General features: G+C 37.6%; 1 protein-coding gene and 1 long non-coding RNA gene across 3 annotated transcripts in view; one reads left to right on the top strand and one right to left on the bottom strand.

Moving 5' to 3' along the window:
- The window catches only part of LOC133531031 (thyroid receptor-interacting protein 11), a 101970-nt gene that overhangs the window by 18859 nt on the left and 59831 nt on the right, over nt 1–23280 (top strand). The window contains exon 1 of one of the 2 annotated variants that reach the window (XM_061869111.1): nt 10684–11132. The exons of the other annotated variant lie outside the window; for it this stretch is intronic. Coding sequence (XP_061725095.1) covers nt 10959–11132 — 174 coding nt within the window. The 5' untranslated portion in view covers nt 10684–10958. Of the gene's footprint in view, nt 1–10683; nt 11133–23280 lie in introns of those variants that run through there. 2 annotated transcript variants of the gene reach the window in all.
- LOC133531052 (uncharacterized) overlaps nt 16920–23280 on the bottom strand; it is a 142804-nt gene continuing 136443 nt past the window's right edge. Inside the window, exon 2 of the long non-coding RNA XR_009801439.1 lies at nt 16920–17879. This is a non-coding gene — a long non-coding RNA (uncharacterized LOC133531052). The remainder of the gene's footprint in view (nt 17880–23280) is intronic.

Raw genomic sequence — 23280 nt, 5'->3', positions numbered from 1 at the left:
ACAACTGTTTGATTCGTTCAGAATACAATGCATTATAGTAGCCATAACATAATAACTTGTAACGTGTACACTCGTATCTTTATTTTTACATATCAATAGTTAGTGTTACGATGCATATATTAAACGAGACAAACGTTTAATATTTACAACACTTGCATCTTTAAATATACAACGAAATTGTAAGCAGTACTAAATTGCATTTAACTAGAATTAAACAGTGATGTTTAAAAAACTAGTTTTACACGATACAACATTTTTTGTTATTACTACCGGATTTTAGTAGGTATAACTATATTTTTAACTACTATACGTTCTGGTAGTATTGTAGAAAAATATTTTTTTCGGTGTAATTGTTTATGGGTTAGAGTTGTCTCAATGAGTATTAGTTGCACGTGGAAAGAAAAGTACAGTCAGCGATAAAAGCTTGTATCAAGAATGTGATTTTTGTCAAAAAACTTATTTATTACTTATTTAAAATACTATTAACTAAACAAAGGGTGAATAGCCTAACTAAACAATGTTAAAAAGCGTGGGAGATACAAAACAAACAGATAAAAGTATTGATCGCGTATAAAACAAGTGATAACGAACGTTATAAAAGGGCTGATTGCGGGCGCTTTGGGCTTCGTTGGGTGCTGACAGACAGACGGACAGGTGAGTCATAGATGTAAGAAATAACATTAAATTTAAAATAAAATAAAAATACACACGGATATACTGAATTTGATAAAACATGTCTAAGAACCAACGATAGAAAAACTGATTTGAAAAAAAAAAAGCATCGAAATCGGTTCATCCGTTTAAGATATACAGTGCACACAAACACAAGCTGACTAACTGGAAGAGATCCCATACAGGGATAAGTTCGCCTTTGTTGTATTTAATTTACTCTGTAACTGTGTTTTTCGTGTTTTTATTTCTATCTACAGTAAAGTATATACATACATACATGCAGACACACATAGCGGTCTAACTTATAACGAGGGGTGTTATGGATTTTTGCGTCTGGGGTTAAAAATCAATGCGCCTGAGCAAACCACCTTTATGACTAATCCATAAATCGATAGCGTAAGTAGTTCCCGAGATATTTAGTGATGTGACAATAGTTATTTGTTTTACAACTTGGAGAATTTAACAACTGGAGGCGCCTTTAAGAGCTTACCTCTCTGCCGAAAACCTCGGCCAATGGTCATATTCATATGTATTGTATGGACTGACATTTATCTGCCAAGGCTATTTATACGTTACGTAAAAATAGCCATACATTTGACGTGCCCCTCCACCGCAAAAATCGGCAGACTGTTTTGTACAGAAAGTTACAGACAAGGCGTCTCCAGTTGTTAAATCCTCCAAGTTTTACAAGGGGGTAAAGTTGTTGTTTAACAGCCCGTGCTAATATTGATACGCGAGCAAGCGAAGGACTCCAGAATTGAATCACGAGCGTAGCGAGTGGTTAGAGTAATGGAATCTTGAGCGTTGCGAGGGTTTCAAGGCTCGAGGATTAAACTAACTTTGCCTCTGAGTGAAACACAACATTTTTCACTACACCAGCGCAAGGTAAATACTAACTATGAAACACAAAAAAAAACAAATTAAATCCATAAAACGTAATAAAAAATATATCATACAAAATCATCATTTCAAAGTCAATTCTACCAGCTAACATAAAGAAACAAAAAACAACTTAAAATTTACATTTAACTAGTTTGCCCCACATGTGGATAAAATGCAACTTTATCATTAGTTTTTGAACAATTGGTGTGGTGAAAATTAATATTTTCAACTAACCAAACGATATTACAAATTTTTAAATCAAAGGAAAAGTGGACAGGTGGTGGATTGATTGGACCAGTGTTCCACCAAACGGTGCATGATCGAATCTTGCCCGAGGCGGATTTTTTTAATTTTTTTCCCTTATTTTCAAATTTTTGTGACACCAAATCCGACATAGGTAAAAGGGTTTTACCTTTTGTTACGGAACCCTAAACACAACCGTGGACCCCTGAATTTGCTTTTTAATGTAGAATTGAATTTTGATTTTTTTTTTTCTATTCGACATCGGCTAGGGTATGCACAATCAGCTGTAGATAAAAGGTAAAGGTACGTACAGTCAACCAATTTGATTCCTAGGCCACTATAGAACCATGCCATAATGACTTCTACGACAGCGCTTATAGTACGGTCAAATTAAGTCAAATTTCACTAAAGTCAGGAACTAATTCTAAGGACTAATAAAATCATTACGGATTGTTTTGTATGGGCTAAAAATCGAACTTTATACAATCGTTACTAAATTCACCCCCCCGGAAAGGGGTGAAATCGGCTGAAAATAATGTAATGGTTATAACTAAGAAGAGAAAAAAGGTGTACTCGGTGTAATTTGGCGTACGTTTTACAACACTTATATCTAAATTCGCACGTGTTATTTATGTTAATTTAAGCTACGGAACAGGTAAAAAAAAAACAACATACAAAAAAATCTATTTTGGCCATTGCGGGTCTGGGGAAAGTAATGTACTCGGTGCAAATTGAGTAAATAATTAGAAAAAATATCTAAATCCAATGTCAAATTCGCACCAGGGTGCGACACCCGGAAAATAGTTTTTCATGTTTTACTGTCGTTGTACTTCGGGGGAAATTTTAATACTCTTGGAAATTGATGCAATCATATTCATTTTATTTTGTTTACATTCGCACCCCATAAAAAATTGGCATTTTTATACGGAACATGCAGTTTTATAATCAAGTACCAAAAACGTAGAGCAATAAATACACAGAAGCGACAAGCGCGTGATTAGTGGCAAGAGAAGGAACGCGCGTAAACGCACCGACGAAGCACGGCTCTTGAGGCACGAGTAGTGGCATGTACTGCAAAAATACTCGTAGTAGGGTTTCTGAGTATTCAGACAGACAGTCAACAAATTAAATACAGGTACACTCAATGTTTGTTAAATTCGAAAAAACGCGTTTTTCCATAGACTTACGAAAACGTTAGACTACTTAGTTCACTCAATGAATGTTTAAAACAATAGTTCCGTTTTAATGCCAGAAGAAAGATTTGTGCTCGTTGCCCGTTAAAAGTGTCAAACGAACTGTCTCAGAACAATCGCTGCGCGTAGGGATTGAGATCCGGATATCCGAAATATCCGGATATCCGTCAAATATAAGATCCGGATCCACCGGGTCATAAGATCCGGATATTACGGATCCGTTAAATATAGTTATTGACCTATAACCGAAACAATTTTCTAATGAAATTTATGAATGATTTCATACCATTTTGTCATTTAAATATAGTATTTTCATATATTTAATCAATTCAAATACATCAATTTTGATAGGTACATCATGTCACGCAGTAACTCTATACAATGAATGGGAATGTTGCTTAATGCAAACATTAGATCATTGGATATCCTGATGACTTGGGGCTATAGGCTCAAAACAAAAGCGACCTGGAGGCCAAGGCTAGGATAGTAGAGTAGGAAGGAGAGAAAATTGGTCTGATAATCAACCACTAGAATATCTCCAAATGAATAGGGCTAAGATGGTCGGCTCTTTATCCTTTGTCATCATGCCTGTCACGTTCTAACAAGTATGTAAGCGCGAAAGTGACGGGCATAGTGAGAAATGATAAGAATAGAACCATGCTGCCACCGCAGATCGAAAAGAAAAGACCTACCTAAAGTAATCGGGAAGAGGAGATAGATGTTCGAATCCAAAATGCCCTAAGATGCTCAGCAGCGCTTCACCGAGTTCTAGTTTCCAAGCTGATCAGTAGACTGTCCATGATTCGAGTCTATAACACAATAATTAGATTTTGATGAATGGCATGGGTAAGTATTATTACACTTGGACTCTAATTCAGAAAAAAAAGAACAGGTTCTTAGTGAAGAAGACGAAATTCTGGCGGAATATTCTGGGACCTATCAGAGATGAAGATAGAGAAGATGAAAGCGTAGGAAAAATAGGAAGCTAGAGTAGCTAGTTGCGGCACCCAATATAATTAGCGAGATTATAGCCGCACGACTTCGCAGGTTTGGTCACTTGGAGTGGACGGGAGAGAATCGGGCTGTGAGAAGATATACCGCAGGAGCGATGTAGCCCTAAAACACATTTTCGCCCTCTGAGTGTCCAACTAGCGTGGAGTGGTGCAGAATAGAGCAGAGTGTCGTTCTTCTTGTGTCAAAGGCCAAGATTCTTTTTGGGTCACTGATCCAGTGGAGTAAATAAGTAAGTAAGTATTGCTTTCATAGTTAGTATTTCATGACGAATGAACACGAGGTGAGGCATTGGATGTATTTCCAACTATGCACCAGCTAATCCAGATATAAACCCTCCTTATTAAGTACGGTTTTATAGATAACATTATGTTAGCTATTATAATTTATAGTAATCAAGTAATCATTTAAAATTGGTTGGGGTAATATCTTTGTATTAAAACATAGCTAAAAACGTTATTTCGGTGTTATCTAAATCCGTTTATTCGGATATTTATTTTGGGTGGATATTCGAATAATTAGAATATCACAATATTCTAATTGCAAACCCTATATATCTTCCTAGTAGTGACACAATTAGGTAATGTAAATACTGCGAGGAGGATCTTGTTTAGAAAAAAACAGAGCGATCGAGTATATTCCTTTAACAGGATGCTCTCCTACAGCATATAAAAAGGGCTTAACAGACCAACATTGGGACCAATTTGCCTGAATAGCGACCCACAAATGCTAGATTCTTGCAACTAGGCTTGGCAAAAGAAAAATGATGGACCAGCGTACACCTCTTTTAGGGATTGCAAACCGGATTGATTTTCAATCCGGCCGGATCCGGCCGGATTTTGGCCCTGGTCCGGCCGGATCCGACCGTACCGGATCCGGATTGGTATAGGAATATTCAAGTTAATTAAATAACATATTTTTATAATTTTTTGCGTAATACGTATTCCTAAATCTATAATTTGAAGTTAATAAATAACTTCTTAACAATAAAATAGAACTTAGTAGTAAAAAGTGTTACAATGTGAATATTACTTTAAAAACAAAATTTAAAAACGGTTTTTTATTATATTTAACTATTTGCAAGTGCTCAAATTTTCGTTTACAATTATAAATTTGATTAGTTTCTAAAGCCTGATGATGGGATGTGGGGTGGGAAATAAAACTTCTTGAAAGGACATGTTTTCATAACTGTTCTCTGATTGAATTCTTTGTAAGGTTGACATCCATTCTAGAAGATATTTTACTTTTAATGCGCTCCAATATTACCTTGTTCTATTTTTTTTGTCCGAGAAAGTAGTAAACTGTATGATTAAAAAAAATTTTTTTACAGAAAAGTATATTGGTCAAATTATAGGGAACGAAACACGACACGACGATCTTATGCGAAAAATAATAGAGTGTAGGATTAAAAACCATCGCGGAAAGCGACTTCCTAAGAAAAGTTACATGGATCAAATAAAGAATTTTCTTTTTTTTTTCTTTTTATTGGAGAAACAACAGAAGTATGCGACAGGATAATAGGTTACATTGTTAGGTACAAACAATATAGAGATGAACACTTACTTCCTAAAACGCTCTCACTAAAACATACATTGGCTAGACATAGAGTAGCACGTACCAGGAGATGAAGGAAACTGCATAAGATTGGATGAAATTGTAAAGACAAGACATAATCTTTTTAAACATTAACCCTCTCTTTAGCATAAATTAAAAATGCTTTCCATGGCATCTCCGTCCTTTAATTTTTCCTTCTATTACAGTATTTATGTAATCGTCATATCGTGCCACCAATATGAAAGAAGAAGAAATCCTCTCCTGTTCCCAGTCATCATCATAATAAATATATTTTTAACTCACTAAATTTAAATTTTTCATTCGTTTTCTGTTCTGTTCAACTTCATATCTCTCATCCGTCGCCTTTTTTTCTTTTAAAACGCACAGCGCGAGCTGTATTTAGGCATTATTTTAATTATAACGGATCCGGTCCGGATCCGGTAGATCCTGAAAAGTGCCGGATCCGGCCGGATTACCGGATCCGCCGGACCGGATTGCAATCCCTAACCTCTTTATAGAAAACCCTTCCTGATGCTAGTCTCAGCTGCAAGGAGCTATTGTCTTGCAAGTGAAAAGAACGCTGCACAGGGTGTGGGTGAGTAAAACACGGATTTAAATACACTATGCTTTGCGCATGCGAAGGTGCATGCTCTGGGACAAAATAATACGTAAAAAAAAATAATTTTGTTTAATTAGTGTGTAACTTTAAGTATTTACAAGGTCAAATGTATAAACGATATTGTAGTGCATTTAATTTTGCTTTTTATGACACCCCACACAAGCTGACATGTGACATACTTTCTGTGGTATACGCAATATTCTGAACACGGCACCATAACATGCTTAACAACATACTAAAATATGGTGCTGGTTTCATCAAAGGCACCTTTTGGGCCCTGTATGACCTTAAGGGAAGCGACTTTATACCTATAACATTTTTTTATACAATCATACACATTTGAATAAAATAAGTAGTCGATAAAGCGGTCAAACACCGATAGATTATTAATATGTTGTAACATGACATCACTATTTTTGATCTCACATAGACAATTTACGCACAAACTTGCATTTCATTTTTGGTCGCACTTTTGTAGTTTGACAGTCGTTCTTGATATCCTATTTCTATGTATCCGGATCCGAAAAATTGTCGGATATTGCAAACCCTAGCTGCGCGCTGCGCTATCTCCCCGCCCCGCGCGCCGGCGCCGCGTGCTGCCTACCGCCTTCGCTTGCAGTTCGTTGCGATTAATTCTATTTACTTTTTTACAAACTTCCGGTAAAAAAAATCAATTTTTTATTTAGTGCAAATGTAGTGTCTTTAGATAAGTACCGTTTTTAAAATTTTCACGTCTCTCTTAATTTCCCCCGAAGCACAATGTACAAAATAATTAAAATTACATGTTCCATAATTTGCCCAGGCGTGCAAAGTTAACTGAATGTTTATAATGCTTTAAAAAGCTTAACTTGAGATTGCACCAACCGACTGACTTATCCTCGAGCCGCAATCGAAAAAAATTTTTTTTTTAGGGTATCATACATTGCACATCTTTTTAATTAACATATACTATGCACCAAGGTGTTCTCTATACACTACTTAGCTTGAACCCAATAGCTTTTAATTTACTCCAAAATTACGGCACTTTATAGTTTATACCTAAAATTTAACGGTCTTCCGTACATAATAGAAACGGTGCAACTCGGGGGAAATAATCTAGTTGCGCCATCTAACGAATCCAAAAAAAGCACGACTACACGACTTACTTCCATACTTTTCCTTAACTTGACCATACTATTATTGAGTGATGCGTGTCAAGTATCTAGTAGTTAAAGCGACAAGGTTCTATAGTGGCCTAGGATTCAAATTGGTTGACTGTACCTGTGTGTCTGTCAGTTCGCCATCCGGCCAATAATATATTATTACCTACATGGTTTTACGGTATAACTTTTTTATGTTTGAGAGTGACTTCCACCTCACTACTTTAGGGTTTTTCATGGAGGTTTTTAATTTAATATATGGTCAACTTAATTTTTTTCTTATAGCTTTTCTAGTAATATGCTGAGACTCCTATTATAATTCACAGTATTTCATTGCAGTATTCATCATATATTTGTGTAATATTACTAGTAAAATATGCAATCTACCAACTAACTTATATTGTTTACTCTATACACGTTCATACAAAAAAGCGGCCAAGTGCGAGTCGGACTCGCCCATGAAGGGTTCCGTACCATTATGACGTATTAAAAAAAACTACTTATTAGATCTCGTTCAAACCAATTTTCGGTGAAGTTTTCATGGTAATGTACATCATATATTTTTTTTAGTTTTATCATTCTCTTTTTCGCCAAATCTTGGGATTAGTTGTCAAGCGGACCCCAGGCTCCCATGAGCCGTGGCAAAATGCCGGGACAACGCGAGGAAGAAGAAGAAGATCATTCTCTTATTTTAGAACTTACATGGGGGGACTCGACAATTTACCACTTTGGAAGAGTCTCTCGCGCAAACTATTCAGTTAGAAAAAAATCATATTAGTAACCTCAATATCATTTTTGAAGACCTATCCCCCACACGTATGGGTTTGATGAAAAAGAAAAAATTTGAGTTTCAGTTCTAAGTATGGAAAACCCCAAAAATTTATTATTTTTTTTCTATTTTTATGTGAAAATCTTAATGCGGTTCATAGAATACATCTACTTACAAAGTTTGAACAGTATAGTTCTTATAGTTACGGAAAAAAGTGGCTGTGACATAATCGGACAGACAGATGGACATGACGAATCCATAAGGGTTCCGTTTTTTGCCATTTGGCTACGGAACCCTAAAAAGCGCAAAGGTGATAATATTATTGGCCGGTATTGTAGCTGTTTAAAATGTATGTAACACTTCAAGCATTGCCTGTTTGTGGTGAAATGATGATTCCTGTGCGTATATACCTTAGCTATTGTATCGATGGGAAACGCAAAATATAGCAATGATTGCAAAAAACCGGACAAGTGCGAGTCGGACTCGCCCATCGAGGGTTCCGTTCTTTTAGTATTTGTTGTTATTCATAGCGGCAACAGAAATACATCATCTGTGAAAAATTCAACTGTTTAGCTGTCACGGTTCATGAGATACAGCCTGGTGACAGACGGACGGACGGAGTCTTAGAAATAGGGTCTCGTTTTACGCTTTGGTTACGGGACCCTAAAAAGAACGTGCGTAAAGACTGCACATAGCGTGAAATTCTATAAATGATTCATATGAGTTATAGAATTTATTAACCTTAGCAACAAGATTAATTATCAACTACTTACATAAATAGATTTTTAATTACATACCATCGACTGTCAACTTACAATTTGAACCTTATCGGAAAGATATAAGGACATTTTTTCAAGGTATTTATTTTATTTTATTTATTGTATCATAATATCCTATTTTATACATATACTTGACTTACCAGCGAACACTTGCGTAAACATGTGCGTGTGACTTGTAGGTGACGTTTTGAATCATGGCATCTAAAAGTAAAAGCCATCTTGAATTAAGTTGTTGCCAACAATATTTTTGGTGCAAGCTTTTATAGCTGACTGTACTTTTTACCACGGGCAACAATACTCATCAAGACACTTAAAAAACCCCAAACGCAATTAGTTTGCGTTGTTTCATCACAGAGTTCCTATGGACACCTACTGTCTCCATCATCAGATCAGCTCGATGGTCCCATAATATTGCATTGTCACCCGATTTACATATGTATGCACATTTTCCGCTCAATCGGATTTCTGCTCAATCGGAAATTGGGAAGTGGGTCAAATTTAGCTTCCTAGCTTTGACCCACACTTACTAACAGCTTGTAAAAAAGTGTCCCTGAACCTTTTTAGGGTTTAAATAGGGTCGGTCTTATAGAAATTGTCATAAAAATCTATTTTTGAACTCCTACTCAGTGAATTTCAATCAATTCAGGGGCAATACAAGACTCAAGTTTTTAAAATTCTAGCTTTTTCAACTTTAAACACTTTACCACGCATAAAATGGCCGTTGGAAATCTCATTTTCGCATAAACGATTCTAAATTAAAATTGGTTTTCCAATATTAAACATGGCTCTTGCGTTACATTATGACGTCGTTATTGAGACGTGACGTCATAAATCCACTTGTTAGGATTTAAGTAATTCAGGTCGACTGGACTTATCTTTATCTCACCAGTTGAGTGCAGAGTCAACATCTTGAGTATATTTACTTAATTGCGTAGTGTATGTGTTATTGTGTGGAATGTTTTATTTAGGAATAACATTGGTCCTAGGATTGAACCTTGGGGAACACTGAGTGAAACATAATTTGGGCAATAAAAGGTTATCAAATGTAACATTATTGTGCTCTTCTATTGAGATTTACGAGGAAAAGTGTTTGTTCACTTTTTTAAACAAGTGAATATCAGATAATATAACGTTGTAACTTAAATGAGTGCCATATAATTTGCTTATGTAAAATACATTTTATTACAAGAGAGGGTACTTAAAAATGTAGGTTTATTCAAAAGTTTTATTGTCAGACTTAGTCACGATCTATTTTATGCCTTTTTCATGTGTGACCTAAGGGTATAAAAAATAAGTACTTAGGGCAATACACAAAAAATATTAACGTATTGCTTACAACAATAAAAAAGGATTGTATACTACGAATTTGTTCTAAAGTACCTATGATCGAATTCTCAACGTCGAACTTATTTTGCAAGACTCCGGACCGAAACTTAGTACACCCGAACATATAACCTTCTCCTTAATGAAGTCGGTTAAACATTAATCGGAACATTCAAATTCGTAAAATAGAACACTAACCCAATTTTAATCAGTATGTTCCGTATATTTCACGTGCTTTTATGTATTTGTGCATGCGTAATGCACTCTAATCGATATCATATTTGGTAAAACTGAATAGCCACTCAGTAGATCTTGGGGCGTAGCCAAAATGACAACAGTTTGCAGAAAACGAAACGCTTTGTCTCTTTATCTCTTTATTTCCATATTAGTGCGATAGACATATGGCGTATCATTTCGTTTCTCTGCGAACGAATGACATCTTGGCTAGGCCCCCTTGATACCTATCGAGTCCAGGATCACTTTGACAATACTCAGGTCACAAGGACTTGCTGCTTACTGCGCCATCGATGCCTTATCTATGTAAAACATCTTTGTCACTATGTAAATATCGTCATACATGCACAAAAACTGCACTACGACTATTTAAGTATACAAATGCAAATACAGATATATTCGAAAATGTAAATTTACTGATATATTTGTATTATCAACCATCGCCGTATCCCTTAACAAAAGGTAGAAAAACACGTCCCAACGCATAGCTAATTGTAAATACGAACCTCTGAACTCGGCGCCTCTAGTCATTGCATTTTCATGAAGGCTTTACACACACATACACACTATATTAGTTTACGTGTGTGCGTAAAGGCGTTACTGAAACTCAGGCGCCGCCTTAAAGTCAGTCGATGCGCGGACGTCACAGCGGACGGTCGTCGATTTAGTCGCGTTCGAAATTCAAAAGTGACAGTTATCACAGGATTGAGTGAGGTGAGTGTTTATTCTTTTTTACAACCGGCCAGTTATCTTTTTTAAAAGGTTTTGGATTTTGTCTGTACTGTGAAGATGGTTTATGTATTTTACAAATGTGATGATTCATCGGAAAATACACATGTTTTGTTTAACCTGTTAAGCGATATAGATTTTTAATTATTTTTTCGTTTTATAATTTTTATTTAATAACGGCTTGTTTGTGTCACACATATTAAAATGGCATTAGCCTGATGAGTCAAGCGTGTCTGTCATTTTTCATATCGTATATGAAATATTATATTTTCAACAGACGCTGAACAGTACCTAATGTTAACTCAACTGTTCGACTCTACAAATATTATGCGTCTCTTTTGTCTTCATATATGAAAGGGTGAGAGAGAAGGTCTACAGAAACAGACTGTAGCGCCATTGCTTATGTCCAACATAATGCTACGATAAATATTTATCCTCTAGCGTCCCATGGTCCTAATACTAGTACAAATTACCTCCAATGAAATTTAGCTATATAATTATTAAATGGAACAATGATGCTTTTGTTTAGATTCATTTGATTTTAAATCGAAACATTAAAAAAAAAATATCTTACCTATTTTTAGACCTCCGTACAAAACTTTGTTGACGGAGCTCTTAGGGCCTCCGCTAGCTGGCGCGGGTGCACGGAGCGGACGAGCGGGTTAACGAAATATAGTATGAGCAACGCTAACTGAAGCGGTCGCGTGCTGCGGATTTCACCTACAAATAGCACTCGCGTGCGTGCGCACGCGGCGGGCGTCCGCGTCAGCTAGCGGAGGCCCTTATGGAATCACTTCGCCGGTCTTGCAAATCGGTTAAATGCGTTTTTTATTTTATATGATTTTTTTACAAACTTATAGTTTTGAGATTTTTCTCTGTATTTCTAGTGTAAGAAGATATTACTTGCCAAATTTCATAGTTCTAGGTCAACGGGAAGTACCATGTGAATTTTCACTTCTTTGAGAGTGTCATAATATACGTTTTTTGCGGCATAAACGGCCATGTCTTTTTTTTACGTTAACTTTGAAGTGTGATTTTTTCATAGATTCAAGGGGCTGTAGACTTAGTATATGGTTCTAATTTCAACTCGATACCTCCACGCGTTCCCGAGATAAAGGGTCTTGACAGACAGACAGACGGACGGACAACAAAGTAATCACATAAGGGTTCCGTTTTTTCCATTTGAGGTAGGGAACCCTAAAAATCAGCATAAATAATAAATTCAGCCTAGTGTCAGAGACTCAGAGTCACAGTTGAAAATGTCAAAAATGTATTTCTGACAATATTTAATTTTGTATTTATTCTATTGTCTAATACCATTTGATTCAATTTTTTCTTGTATAGGTGGTATCTATATACAGGTTATCACTTATCACGCTATAAAGTTACTGTATGAAAAATGACAAAAGGGAAATAAGAAAATTCTTATTCTAAAACAAACACTGCTATTTTTTTTTCTTCTTCGCGTTGTCCCGGCATTTTACCACGGCTCATGGGATCATTAGGGTCCGCTTGGCAACTAATCCCGAGTATTGGCGAATAGGCACATGTTTTTACGAAAGCGACTGCTGTCCGACCTTCCAACCCAGAGGGTAAACTAGGCTTTATTGGGATTAGTCCGGTTTCCTCACGATGCTTTCCTTCACCGAAAAGCGACTGGTGAATATCAAATGATATTTCGTACATAAGTCCCGAAAATCTCATTGGTTCGAGGCGGAGTTTGAACCCGCGACCTCCGGATTGCAAGTCGCACGCTCTTACCGCTAGGCCACCAGCGCTTTATACAATGTCTCAGCGACGGTTAAATAATATGAAAGTCTCTGGGGCAGTGGTTTCCAAAGTTGACTGGCCTCTGACCCACCTGGGTGAAAATTCTTTTCGTCTTGTTTTTTGTTCCCAATTTTTTTTTATATAATACGTCGGTGGCATACAAACATACGGCCCGCCTGATGGTAAGCAGTCTCCGTAGCCTATGTACGCCTGCAACTCCAGAGGACAAAATGGAAATGTGACGGAGTGTAGCTTTTTTGTATGGGATCATTTTTAGTTTTTAACTTTTCTCAAGTAAAGTAAAGTAAAATCTACAGCTATAAAGACATGCATGATATTGCATGACATGCTATTGCATGGAATGCTACGAGTATTGCACTCGACTTTTTTATTTATTTGATAGAAACCTCCAATACAAGCGTGGCAGAGTGGTCAGAAACAAGAGAACCAAAATAATTTTGAACCACCTTACAAAAACTGCCGAATTCGGGACCCACCTAAACATTGCCGAAAATCCGGCCTTACATGGGTACTGAAAGAAAGTAGTACTTTTATAGCTTCATCAAACAAACGGGCAAGGATAGTTTCCAGCAACTGAGAGCCTGAATTTCGTCAACTGCATTTTGTTGTTGGCATGTCGTCGTATGTTTCAGGTTCCACTCAAATTTTGCTCGCGACCCACCAATGGGGTACCCATAGTTTGGGAAATGCTGGTCTCGGGATTTTTTAAGTAACCTGTTTTCCCAATATAACTTTCCCTGTGCTGTTAATATACAACATTCTTACGGTAGATGTCGCTATGCGCGTCCCCAAAGTATATAAACAAAAGGAAGGATTAAAAACGACGATCGACGATCAGTTTGGCCTAGTGGGTAGTGACCCCGCCTACGAAGCCGATGGTCCCGGGTTCAAATCCTGGTAAGGGCATTTATTCGTGTGATGAGCATGGATATTTGTTCCTGAGTCATGGGTGTTTTCTATGTATTTAAGTATAATAATTAATAATTCAGCCTATATACGTCCCACTGCTGGGCACAGGCCTCCTCTCATGTGCGAGAGGGCTCGGGCTATAGTCCCCACGCTAGCCCAATGCGGATTGGGGACTTCACATACACCTTTGAATAAACATGTATTTAAGTATTTAATAAATATTTATATATTATATATATCGTTGTCTAAGTACCCTCAACACAAGCCTTATTGAGCTTACTGTGGGACTTAGTCAATTTGTGTAATAATGTCCTATAATATTTATTTATTTATTTAAAAAAAAACCCACGCTTCTGGCACAAGTTTGAGTATTGCCCAAAGCATCGATTTTTAAAATTTTTCCTTTTAATTAAAAAACAAACCATTGGAGCGGCATAGGAAAAGAGATCTCCTTTAGCGTGAAAACCGGCATTGGTGCCAAGGCCCCCAATTACGCCAATCGGCTGTATCTATGCCATCGATAATTATTTAAACAACTAATTTATGATTATCGCTGCACGCTATTTATTTACGAAGTATATTTTCGAAGTAACTATAGTATTTCGAAAATATGTATACGTATTTAGCTCGATAATGATGTGGGTCTTTGGTGCTTGGATTATATTTGCTGTTCACCAAATTCAATAAATCGTCAGGTCAGCAAAAACGCACTAATTGCAAAAAAACCTTTGAACGAAAATCAACCTTGTTTTGGTACTACTACGGTTCACTATGGCTCTGAACTTGTCGTACCTTAATTAGTGAATTTTGGCTGTCGCTTAACAGTCTTAGGTACATAAATCGACCCAGTCCCACAGAAAGCTCAATAAGCCAATGATATTTTTGCCTACATGTTCTTCTTCTCGTGTTGATAGTTTCGGACTTTCAGACTGTGCGGGACCAAAAGGTCGCCCTGTCCGTCGCATCACGGAGGTCCTGCTCAGAGCAGGCATGCGGGCACGCTGGGCAGGACAGTACGTAGTGGTGTTCCATTGTTTGGGGAGTCATCCTGACTCCTACATGTTGAGTCATTTATATTGAAATCTTAATATATATAAAAAACAGCCTGTATACGTCCCACTGCTGAGCGCGCGCTCTCATGCGCGAGAGGTTTGGGCTATAGGGAGCGTGCATGAACTGTAGGAGGCAGCACAGGAGTCGTCAGATTTTTGGCGCGAGGCGTACCTAAATGTGATGTTTATTGTTCCGATGTAACCCACAAGATGGCAGAACCTACTATGCACAAGAAAACACGTGACGTGTAAATGTACATGTTTATGGTTCCGATTCAGGCCACAGGATGGCAGACCCTCCAACGCGCGCGGTCCCTATAGTCCCCACGCTGGCCCAATGCGGGTTGAACCACCGTGAGGAAACCTGCATAGGTACATCCAGGAAGAAATTCAATTGACCAACACTCAAACGTTGCACGTTTTCAATGTTACGTGATTCCGTCATCGCGTTGCTAACCGAAGTGAGATTCTGCCAATAGACTGTCAGTCTCGGGTCTCGGTACTGTCGCGGTCATTCTCTGTTCCTGTAGACCACTAATATCAAAAAGAAGCACCCACTTAGGGCGGCACGTGCAACGGGCATTATTAATGAACTTTAAAGGGCTGTCACAACAGATCACTGCTTGGTCGACATGGCACTCAAAGGCCCACAAAACCCCAATAATAATAATACTGTCGCGGGCTGAAGTAATTCCATACGGGGCGTGTTACTTCTGTATTCTGTGATTCAGTTAAAAATATTTCGATGTAGTCATGGCAACGTCATCATTCCCTTGCCCTTATCCCATTCACTTGGGGTCAGCGCAGCATGTCTTTTTTTCCACTTCTTTGTCGTCGCCCGTCATCTCATTACTTACTTGTGTTCAATTCAAATCATCTCTGACACATTCATTCTCAATTTTAACATTCATTTCTCGTCACATGACTTTCATCCCTCCGCACAGGGACATATATAAGGGGGGAGGGGGTTCAGGGGGTTCAAACGTCCGTGGTTGGTTCGTGTTCATATTCCACTCAACTTTTGGCCTCGCATGAAATTTAATCTCGCTGAGACCCTTCAATATCGAGCGATCCTGACATACCTCTTTCGCTTCCTTCACTTTCATGACATTCCTCATACACGCTCGTCGGTTTAGGGTGCTCTTGACCTGGCCTTTCTTCAGGATTTCCCCGATTTGATCAGAGAAAGTCCGCCGAGGTCTACCCCTTCCAGCTCCCTCTTCTACTTCTCCCTTATACACTCTCTTTGTTAACCTTCTTTCACTCATTCTTTCCACGTGTCCAAACCATCTCAACATACCTTCCTCAATTAATCCAGTGAAATAAGTATTTATCATCAGTTTTTAAACACTGTCAACATTTCATTGATTTTTCTTTGTTTTAAAATTAATGGCGCCATACATCCGGAGACTGGAGCAAAAATAAAACCGGCCAAGTGCGAGTCGGACTCGCATAGGAAGGGTTCCGTACCATTCTCTATAAAAACGGTCACCCATCCAAGTACTGACCACGCCCGACGTTGCTTAACTTCGGTGATTGGATGAGAACCTCGAGATTGGAAAGAAATATTTATTTTATTCTATTTTTAGTATTTGTTGTCAAAGCGGCAACAGAATAGAAATTTCAACTGGCTAACTATCACAGTTCATGAGATACAGTAACAGGGTCCCGTTTGACCCTTTGGGTACGGAACCCTAAAAACATAGTTTTGATTTGTGAATAATAGTGAAACCAATTGCGGTATCTTTCATTAAATACATTGAAAACATAAAGGTGTCGGTAAAATATTCCAAAATTGGAGCATCTTACAGGCCTCCTCTTACGTAGCCATGGCAACGTCTTTTTTTTTTATACTACGTCGGTGGCAAACAAGCATACGGCCTGCCTGATGGTAAGCAGTCTCCGTAGCCTATGTACGCCTGCAACTCCAGAGGAGTTACATGCGCGTTGCCGACCCTAACCCTATCCCCCTCGTTAAGCTCTGGCAACCTTACTCACCGGCAGGAACACGACACTATGAGTAGGGTCTAGTGTTATTTGGCTGCGGTTTTCTGTAAGGTGGAGGTACTTCCCCAGTTGGGCTCTGCTCTAGATCTGGAATGACATCCACTGTGCTGTGCCCTACCACACAAGGCGAGATGACATTCACAATGCCCATACCTCTCTTTTGGACGTAGTTTAAGGACATACCCGGGTCCAATACTATTCAATACGTCTGAAATTATATTACTATTACTTACTCTGCACTTTAACTCATACATTACGTGATAATACTGCCAGTGCAGTGGTTCTAACCGATTTGCTATGACCAATTGGCAAACGATAAAACTCCTCGCTGCGACGTGGCTTGAAATTGCGAATATAAGTCCATTAAAGTAACAATACAATAGGCGAACGTTAATCTTTGACCCGCGACAAGCGGAAGGCGGTTTTGAAAATTTCACTTCGAGGTTACAAGTACGGAGGTATGGTCAATTTCAGTACCGTTACGTACCTTGTCACAGTGACAGTATGAGGTCCCTAGCGAATTTACTACTAAAGTACTTAAATGTACATTTCATTTCTTAATAAATGAATGTACAAGACTTCTGAAAAATGTCTATAAACTATTCTTTGACGACCGGTTTGGCCTAGTGGGTAGTGACCCTGCCTACGAAGCTGATGGTCCCGGGTTCAAATCCTGGTAAGGACATTTATTCGTGTGATGAGCATGGATATTTGTTCCTGAGTCATATATGGGTGTTTTCTATGTATTTAAGTATTTATAAATATTATATATATCGTTGTTCTAAGTACCCTCAACACAAGCCTTATTGAGCTTACCGTGGGACTTAGTCAATTTGTGTAATAATGTCGTATAATATTTATTATTATTTTATTTATTCTATATAAAAATGAGCTGTTATAGAGACCATCATTCGACGCGATATGTATAGTAGTTTACATATTAAATATTATAGGACATTATTACACAAATTGTCTAAGTCCCACAGTAAGCTCAATAAGGCTTGTGTTGTGGGTATGTACTTGGACAACGATATATACATATAATATATAAATACTTTAATACATAAAACACCACCAACACCAATGACTCGGGAACAAATATTCGTGCAAACACACGATTAAATGGTCTGAATTTGAACCCGGGACCATCGGCTTCATAGGCAGGGTCACTGCCCAGACCTACTAGGCCAGACCGGTTGACATATTGACTGTCACTATGACAAAGTCAGAAATGGCACAAAAAAATTACTTGACTGTCTGTTTCTAACAGCAAACTGGCAACCTATTGCAATGCAAACAGGTCATCCAACACAGCAAAAACCGAAAACCACGTGACCCATCATGTAACTATGACATTGAACACCACGCACTACCAACTGACGTAACTAGTACTAAACTCAATGACGCTTACGCTCTTCTGTTACTGAGTCAAATGTAATCACAGATGCAGTAAAATTACATGGCTGCACACGCCATTCTATTGTTCTAATGAGACGGCAGAATTAGAAAAAAAAGGACTCGATTGTCTGTGGACGGTAACAAGTGGCGGATGAGGAGGGGTAACTGATTTATTGGAAATAGGATGCGTAATTAATAAGCAATTATTTTCTTTAAATATTAGAGAGGTTGTAGAAATTTGCCTCATAGTTCCCTTTCCCTGCCTCAGAACTGCTTACCTGAAGGGGGGGGGGGGGATAAAGCAACCCTTGTATATTTAAAGATATACATAATTTATTTTGCACAAATAATGTTCTTAAGGCAATTTGTAATTTTTACGTAATACAAACTGTAAGTTAAAACCAAATATCTAAAGAGTAATAAAAAATAAGCCAGGGGCCCATTTCTCGAATGGTGTTAGACTAATATTATTAGTCCACGAACTGTGAAATCGTATGGGTTGCCATGACAACACACTAATAATATTAGACTAATACCGTACCAGAAATGGGCCCCAGATCATTTGGTCACAAAGGCAACTCATACTCTTCCTTTTCTTCCTCGCGTTGTCCCGGCATTTTGCCACGGCTCATGGGAGCCTGGGGTCCGCTTGACAACTAATCCCAAGATTTGGCTTAGGCACTAGTTTTTACGAAAGCGACTGCCCTCTGCCCTTCCAACCCAGAGGGTAAACTAGGCCTTGTTGGGATTAGTCCGGTTTCCTCACGATGTTTTCCTTCACCGAAAAGCGACTGGTAAATATCAAATTATATTTTGTACATAAGTTCCGAAAAACTCATTGGTACTAGCCGGGGTTTGAACCCGCGACCTCCGGATTGCAAGTCGCACGCTCTTACCGCTAGGCCACCAGCGCCTATCAATTTTATTTAGCAGTACTTAAAGGCAACTCATACTATGCGTGTAAAATAAATATCACGCCTGTTATGTGTAATTCATTGTAAAAAACTACATATATCATGCAAACTGCATTTTAGCAAAGGACATATAGCTGTCCAAAAGATACATCCCTTTATATCATATTTTTAAATTTTAAGATAAGACATTTAAATTAGTCAAAACTCTTTCACTGTGTCAAGCTTGTGTGTATTTAATTTTAGTTAGGATACATTGTACCACCCATTTTTCTTATACAGCTTTGTTTCCGTAACTGTAAAAACGTCGAATAAAGCTTACCACACACGCAAGAAACAACCCACTGCCATTTCACACAAGATTCAAAATCAAACAATAAAAAGCTGCCATAGTGACAACGTGACATTACGACTGCAAAAACACCTTCATTACTATTCAAGTACATCGAAAACATTTACAAGCCACTTATCTCATTCGTGTTCGAAAAACTATAGTTTTCAAGTAATTAGGGCATTAAGTACTTGCTCACGTCTCGCGTTAAAAAAAAAGCGACCATAGATAAGTTCGTGACAGTTAAAACTTTTAAAAAAGTAGTAAAAGGCGGGAACTGTGACCGTTAATGTGTTATCAGTGAGTTTTATCAGTTGAGGTGTTGAACGATAATTTTCTGATAATTTACTCGTTTTAAGTTGAAGTGGTGAAGTGCTTGTAGTAAGTAGATAAAGTGTTTCGCAGGGGTTTTGTCAGGCCTCTGAGCGATGTTTCACCGTTGAAAACAGTTATCGATCAGAAGTCTTTGTGACGAAAAATTTTGAAAAATGAAATCTGGTGAACTTTGTGTAGATTTGGAATTTTACCGCCTGGCTTTCGATTTCTTTCTTTTCTGGAGGGAGTGCGCGAGTGGGTCCAGATACACGTTCTAGTTCGGCACGGGTTAGTCTGGACGGAGGTTGTTAGGGTTTCTGGTCGACGACCTGGATCGTACCAGCACGTGCATCTGAGCAAGCTCCACGAGCCTCTTCGATCCTCTCTCTTGTGTGACCAACGTTTCTGCGTCCTTGTAGCAGTACTGATGGCTGGCGCAGCCACTAGGTATACGGATACGGATTTTCTTACAATTTTAACCCGCGACGCAAAAAGAGGGGTGTTATATGATATATACTCGTATTTGAAGCCAATGTCAGTCTGTGTTGTCTGTGACATCGTAGCTCCCCAACGAATGGACCGATTTCAAATGCAGGTTTTTTTTACGCGAAAGCAAGTTTCCTTAGCTATGTTTGATAGAAATCGATCCAGCAGTTTGAAGATTATCAGCTCTTTTCCAAAATGATGTATGGCATTTTTGCGTTAAATTTAAAATTTTATATAGGGGGTATATAAAATTTTAAATTTAAAGTTATCAAATGTTCATGCTCTGGAAAGTGCTTAGAAGAAAGCACCGTAAACCTCACCGGAACTTGACGTATGAGATACTTTTTAGGGTTCCGTACCCAAAGAGTCAAACGGGACCCTATTACTGAGACTTCGCTGTCCGTCCGTCCGTCTGTCACCAGGCTGTATCTCATGAACCGTGATAGCTAGACTGTCTAGACAGTTGAAATTTTCACAGATGATGTATGTATTTTTGTTGCCGCTGTAACAACAAATGCTAAAAACAGAATAAAATAAATATTTAAGGGGGACTCCCATACAACAAACATATTTTTTTTGCCGTTTTTATAAATAATGGTATGGAACCGCTCGTGCGTGAGTCCGACTCGCACTTGCCCGGTTTTCGTCATACATTTTTCTGTGTAAACGATGCGGCAACACCATTTGTGCAATCCGTATGGCATCTTGACTGCACTTGAAACATTATTTAACACCATGTACGAAATAAAGCGTTGGTAATCTAAATTACACGTTGGGTTCACATGTCTGTGTTTCATATGTATTAAACAGATTAAACTTCATAGTTATTAATCGTTTTGCCACTTCGAAAAATGAACCAAGAGTTCTGTGCTCACAAATAATAAAAATTGTAGAAATAGTTGTTTAATTTATATGTAAAATGTAAATAGTTATAAATTTATCCATAATGTTGACGTATAAATTGGTTTTACAAATAAAGATGATTATGATTATGAATCGGATTGATTTGTTACAGAAAAACCCTATACAACAATACTATTCGTTATTTTCACCATCGTGCAGGTCGTAACGTTTTTACTACACTTTCGGTCGTCACGACTCAGTAAAGGGGTAGATAGCATACGAGTGTATGTTAATGTCGACTTAAACTTATTGGCATGGAACTGATGGAACACTGAAATTTAAGAAGATATTTCGCTGAAATTCGAAATTTGAGAAGAGAATCGCTGAAATTCATTTAAGCGATTTAAGAAAACGATTTAGGTTCAAAGATTTCAATTCTCATTTTTATCGGTTATCGGTAATATAGTACTCGTAGTAATAAATATAGATAATATTACTACATTTTATCGTATTATGTCTGACCCATTTTTTATAAACATAATATTACTGAAACGATAATGATTGTTAAGATAAGGACTTTTCTAACTAATCTATTAGATTACTGAATCATGAGTTCACTCTTGGAATTTCTGACTAATTTTACTTTTTTTTTTTACAATTACGGCCTGGATGCGACTAATTTTACTTTCTTTGAGGGTTTTGACCAATTCTTTATCAATGTTCCAACGCTTTTTTTTTTTTACCACGACGGTGGCAAACAAGCATATGGCCCGCCTGATGGTAAGCAGTCACCGTAGCTATGAATGCCCGGGTGAACTTTTGTACACAATATACAAATTACGATATTATTATTATAGAAATTGAGATAACAATGAATGGTCCCACATTGCTTGTGTGGGTGACTAGTGCCACCCTAGCAAAAATGAAACACGTTGATATTTGACAGTTAACGAAACGTCAAATAATATGAAGTCCGAGAGTGAAGTAAGACATATACTATGAAAGTATAACCATCATATTTGTACACTGTACAGTCCCGCTATAATTTGTATGTGGTATTTTCTATCTGTGACGCCAAAATGTATTATGTACAGTGTAAACTAAATATAGCGACACTCAAGGAACCGGTCGTTTTTTGACGCTATAGAGAGTTTTCGTTACATAGAGTGAAATTAATACTAAAGTAAACTAACTATAGCCAAAAAATGTCGACGTTATAGAGAGTGAATCGTTATATCGAGTGGCGTTATATGGAGTTAGTGTATTTGTATATGTAGATAAAGACTTATCTAGATTGAGTCATGCTTGACTGTACTTAATTTTTCCTGTCACCTTTTTGTACAGTGACTTTCACCTGACAGTATTATTATATGGTGGTAAGTTCACAAGAACAAATTTATATGTCGGCGCCCGATCGTAAGATCAGGCAGATCGTAATGTTCCTATATAATGTTTTGACGATAGTCAAATTAATACAATAGATAGGTAGGATAGGTTCGTTAGGTCGCTTTAGATACCCGAAGGGCACACTGTTTAGAAATAGGAGCGGGGCTTCGTCGACTCAGGGAACGAGACAAAGATTTCACGTTTCACGATTAGGGAGGAAAATTTCGGAAAAAATCCATTTATTTGTCGGGACTCTTACCGAATTTCGTTTATTTCGGTTTTTCCCGTTTTATTCAGAAAAAATAAATACGTCATACACAATGTCACTGATGAGTAATGACAGTGTCCAATATGTATAAAAAATGCCTAACACATTAGACGTGCAACCTTAACCTTCCTGTTTAAATTCCCAATTAAATTCATATGGAAAAAATCAGAAGTTTAAAAAAAACTTGAATTTTTCGGCTTTATTGGTTTTTTTAACTTGCAACTTAAACTTGCTTTTAATCGAAATTTGCATTATTTTTTCGAAAGAAACTTGAAAAAAAAAAAAACACGAGTTGTTTGGAAATTTTCCCGTATTTTTTTCAACGCTATTCACGATATGCCTGGATATTTTGTTCCTTGCCTCTATTCTCCTATTTATGGAAGGTAGAGGCAAGGAACAAAATCTCCATATAACAAAAAGTGTCCGACATAAAACC

Source organism: Cydia pomonella, chromosome 24 (genome assembly GCF_033807575.1).
Source record: "Cydia pomonella isolate Wapato2018A chromosome 24, ilCydPomo1, whole genome shotgun sequence".
Taxonomy (NCBI): domain Eukaryota; kingdom Metazoa; phylum Arthropoda; class Insecta; order Lepidoptera; family Tortricidae; genus Cydia; species Cydia pomonella.
This window is presented reverse-complemented; position numbering and strand designations above follow the sequence as displayed.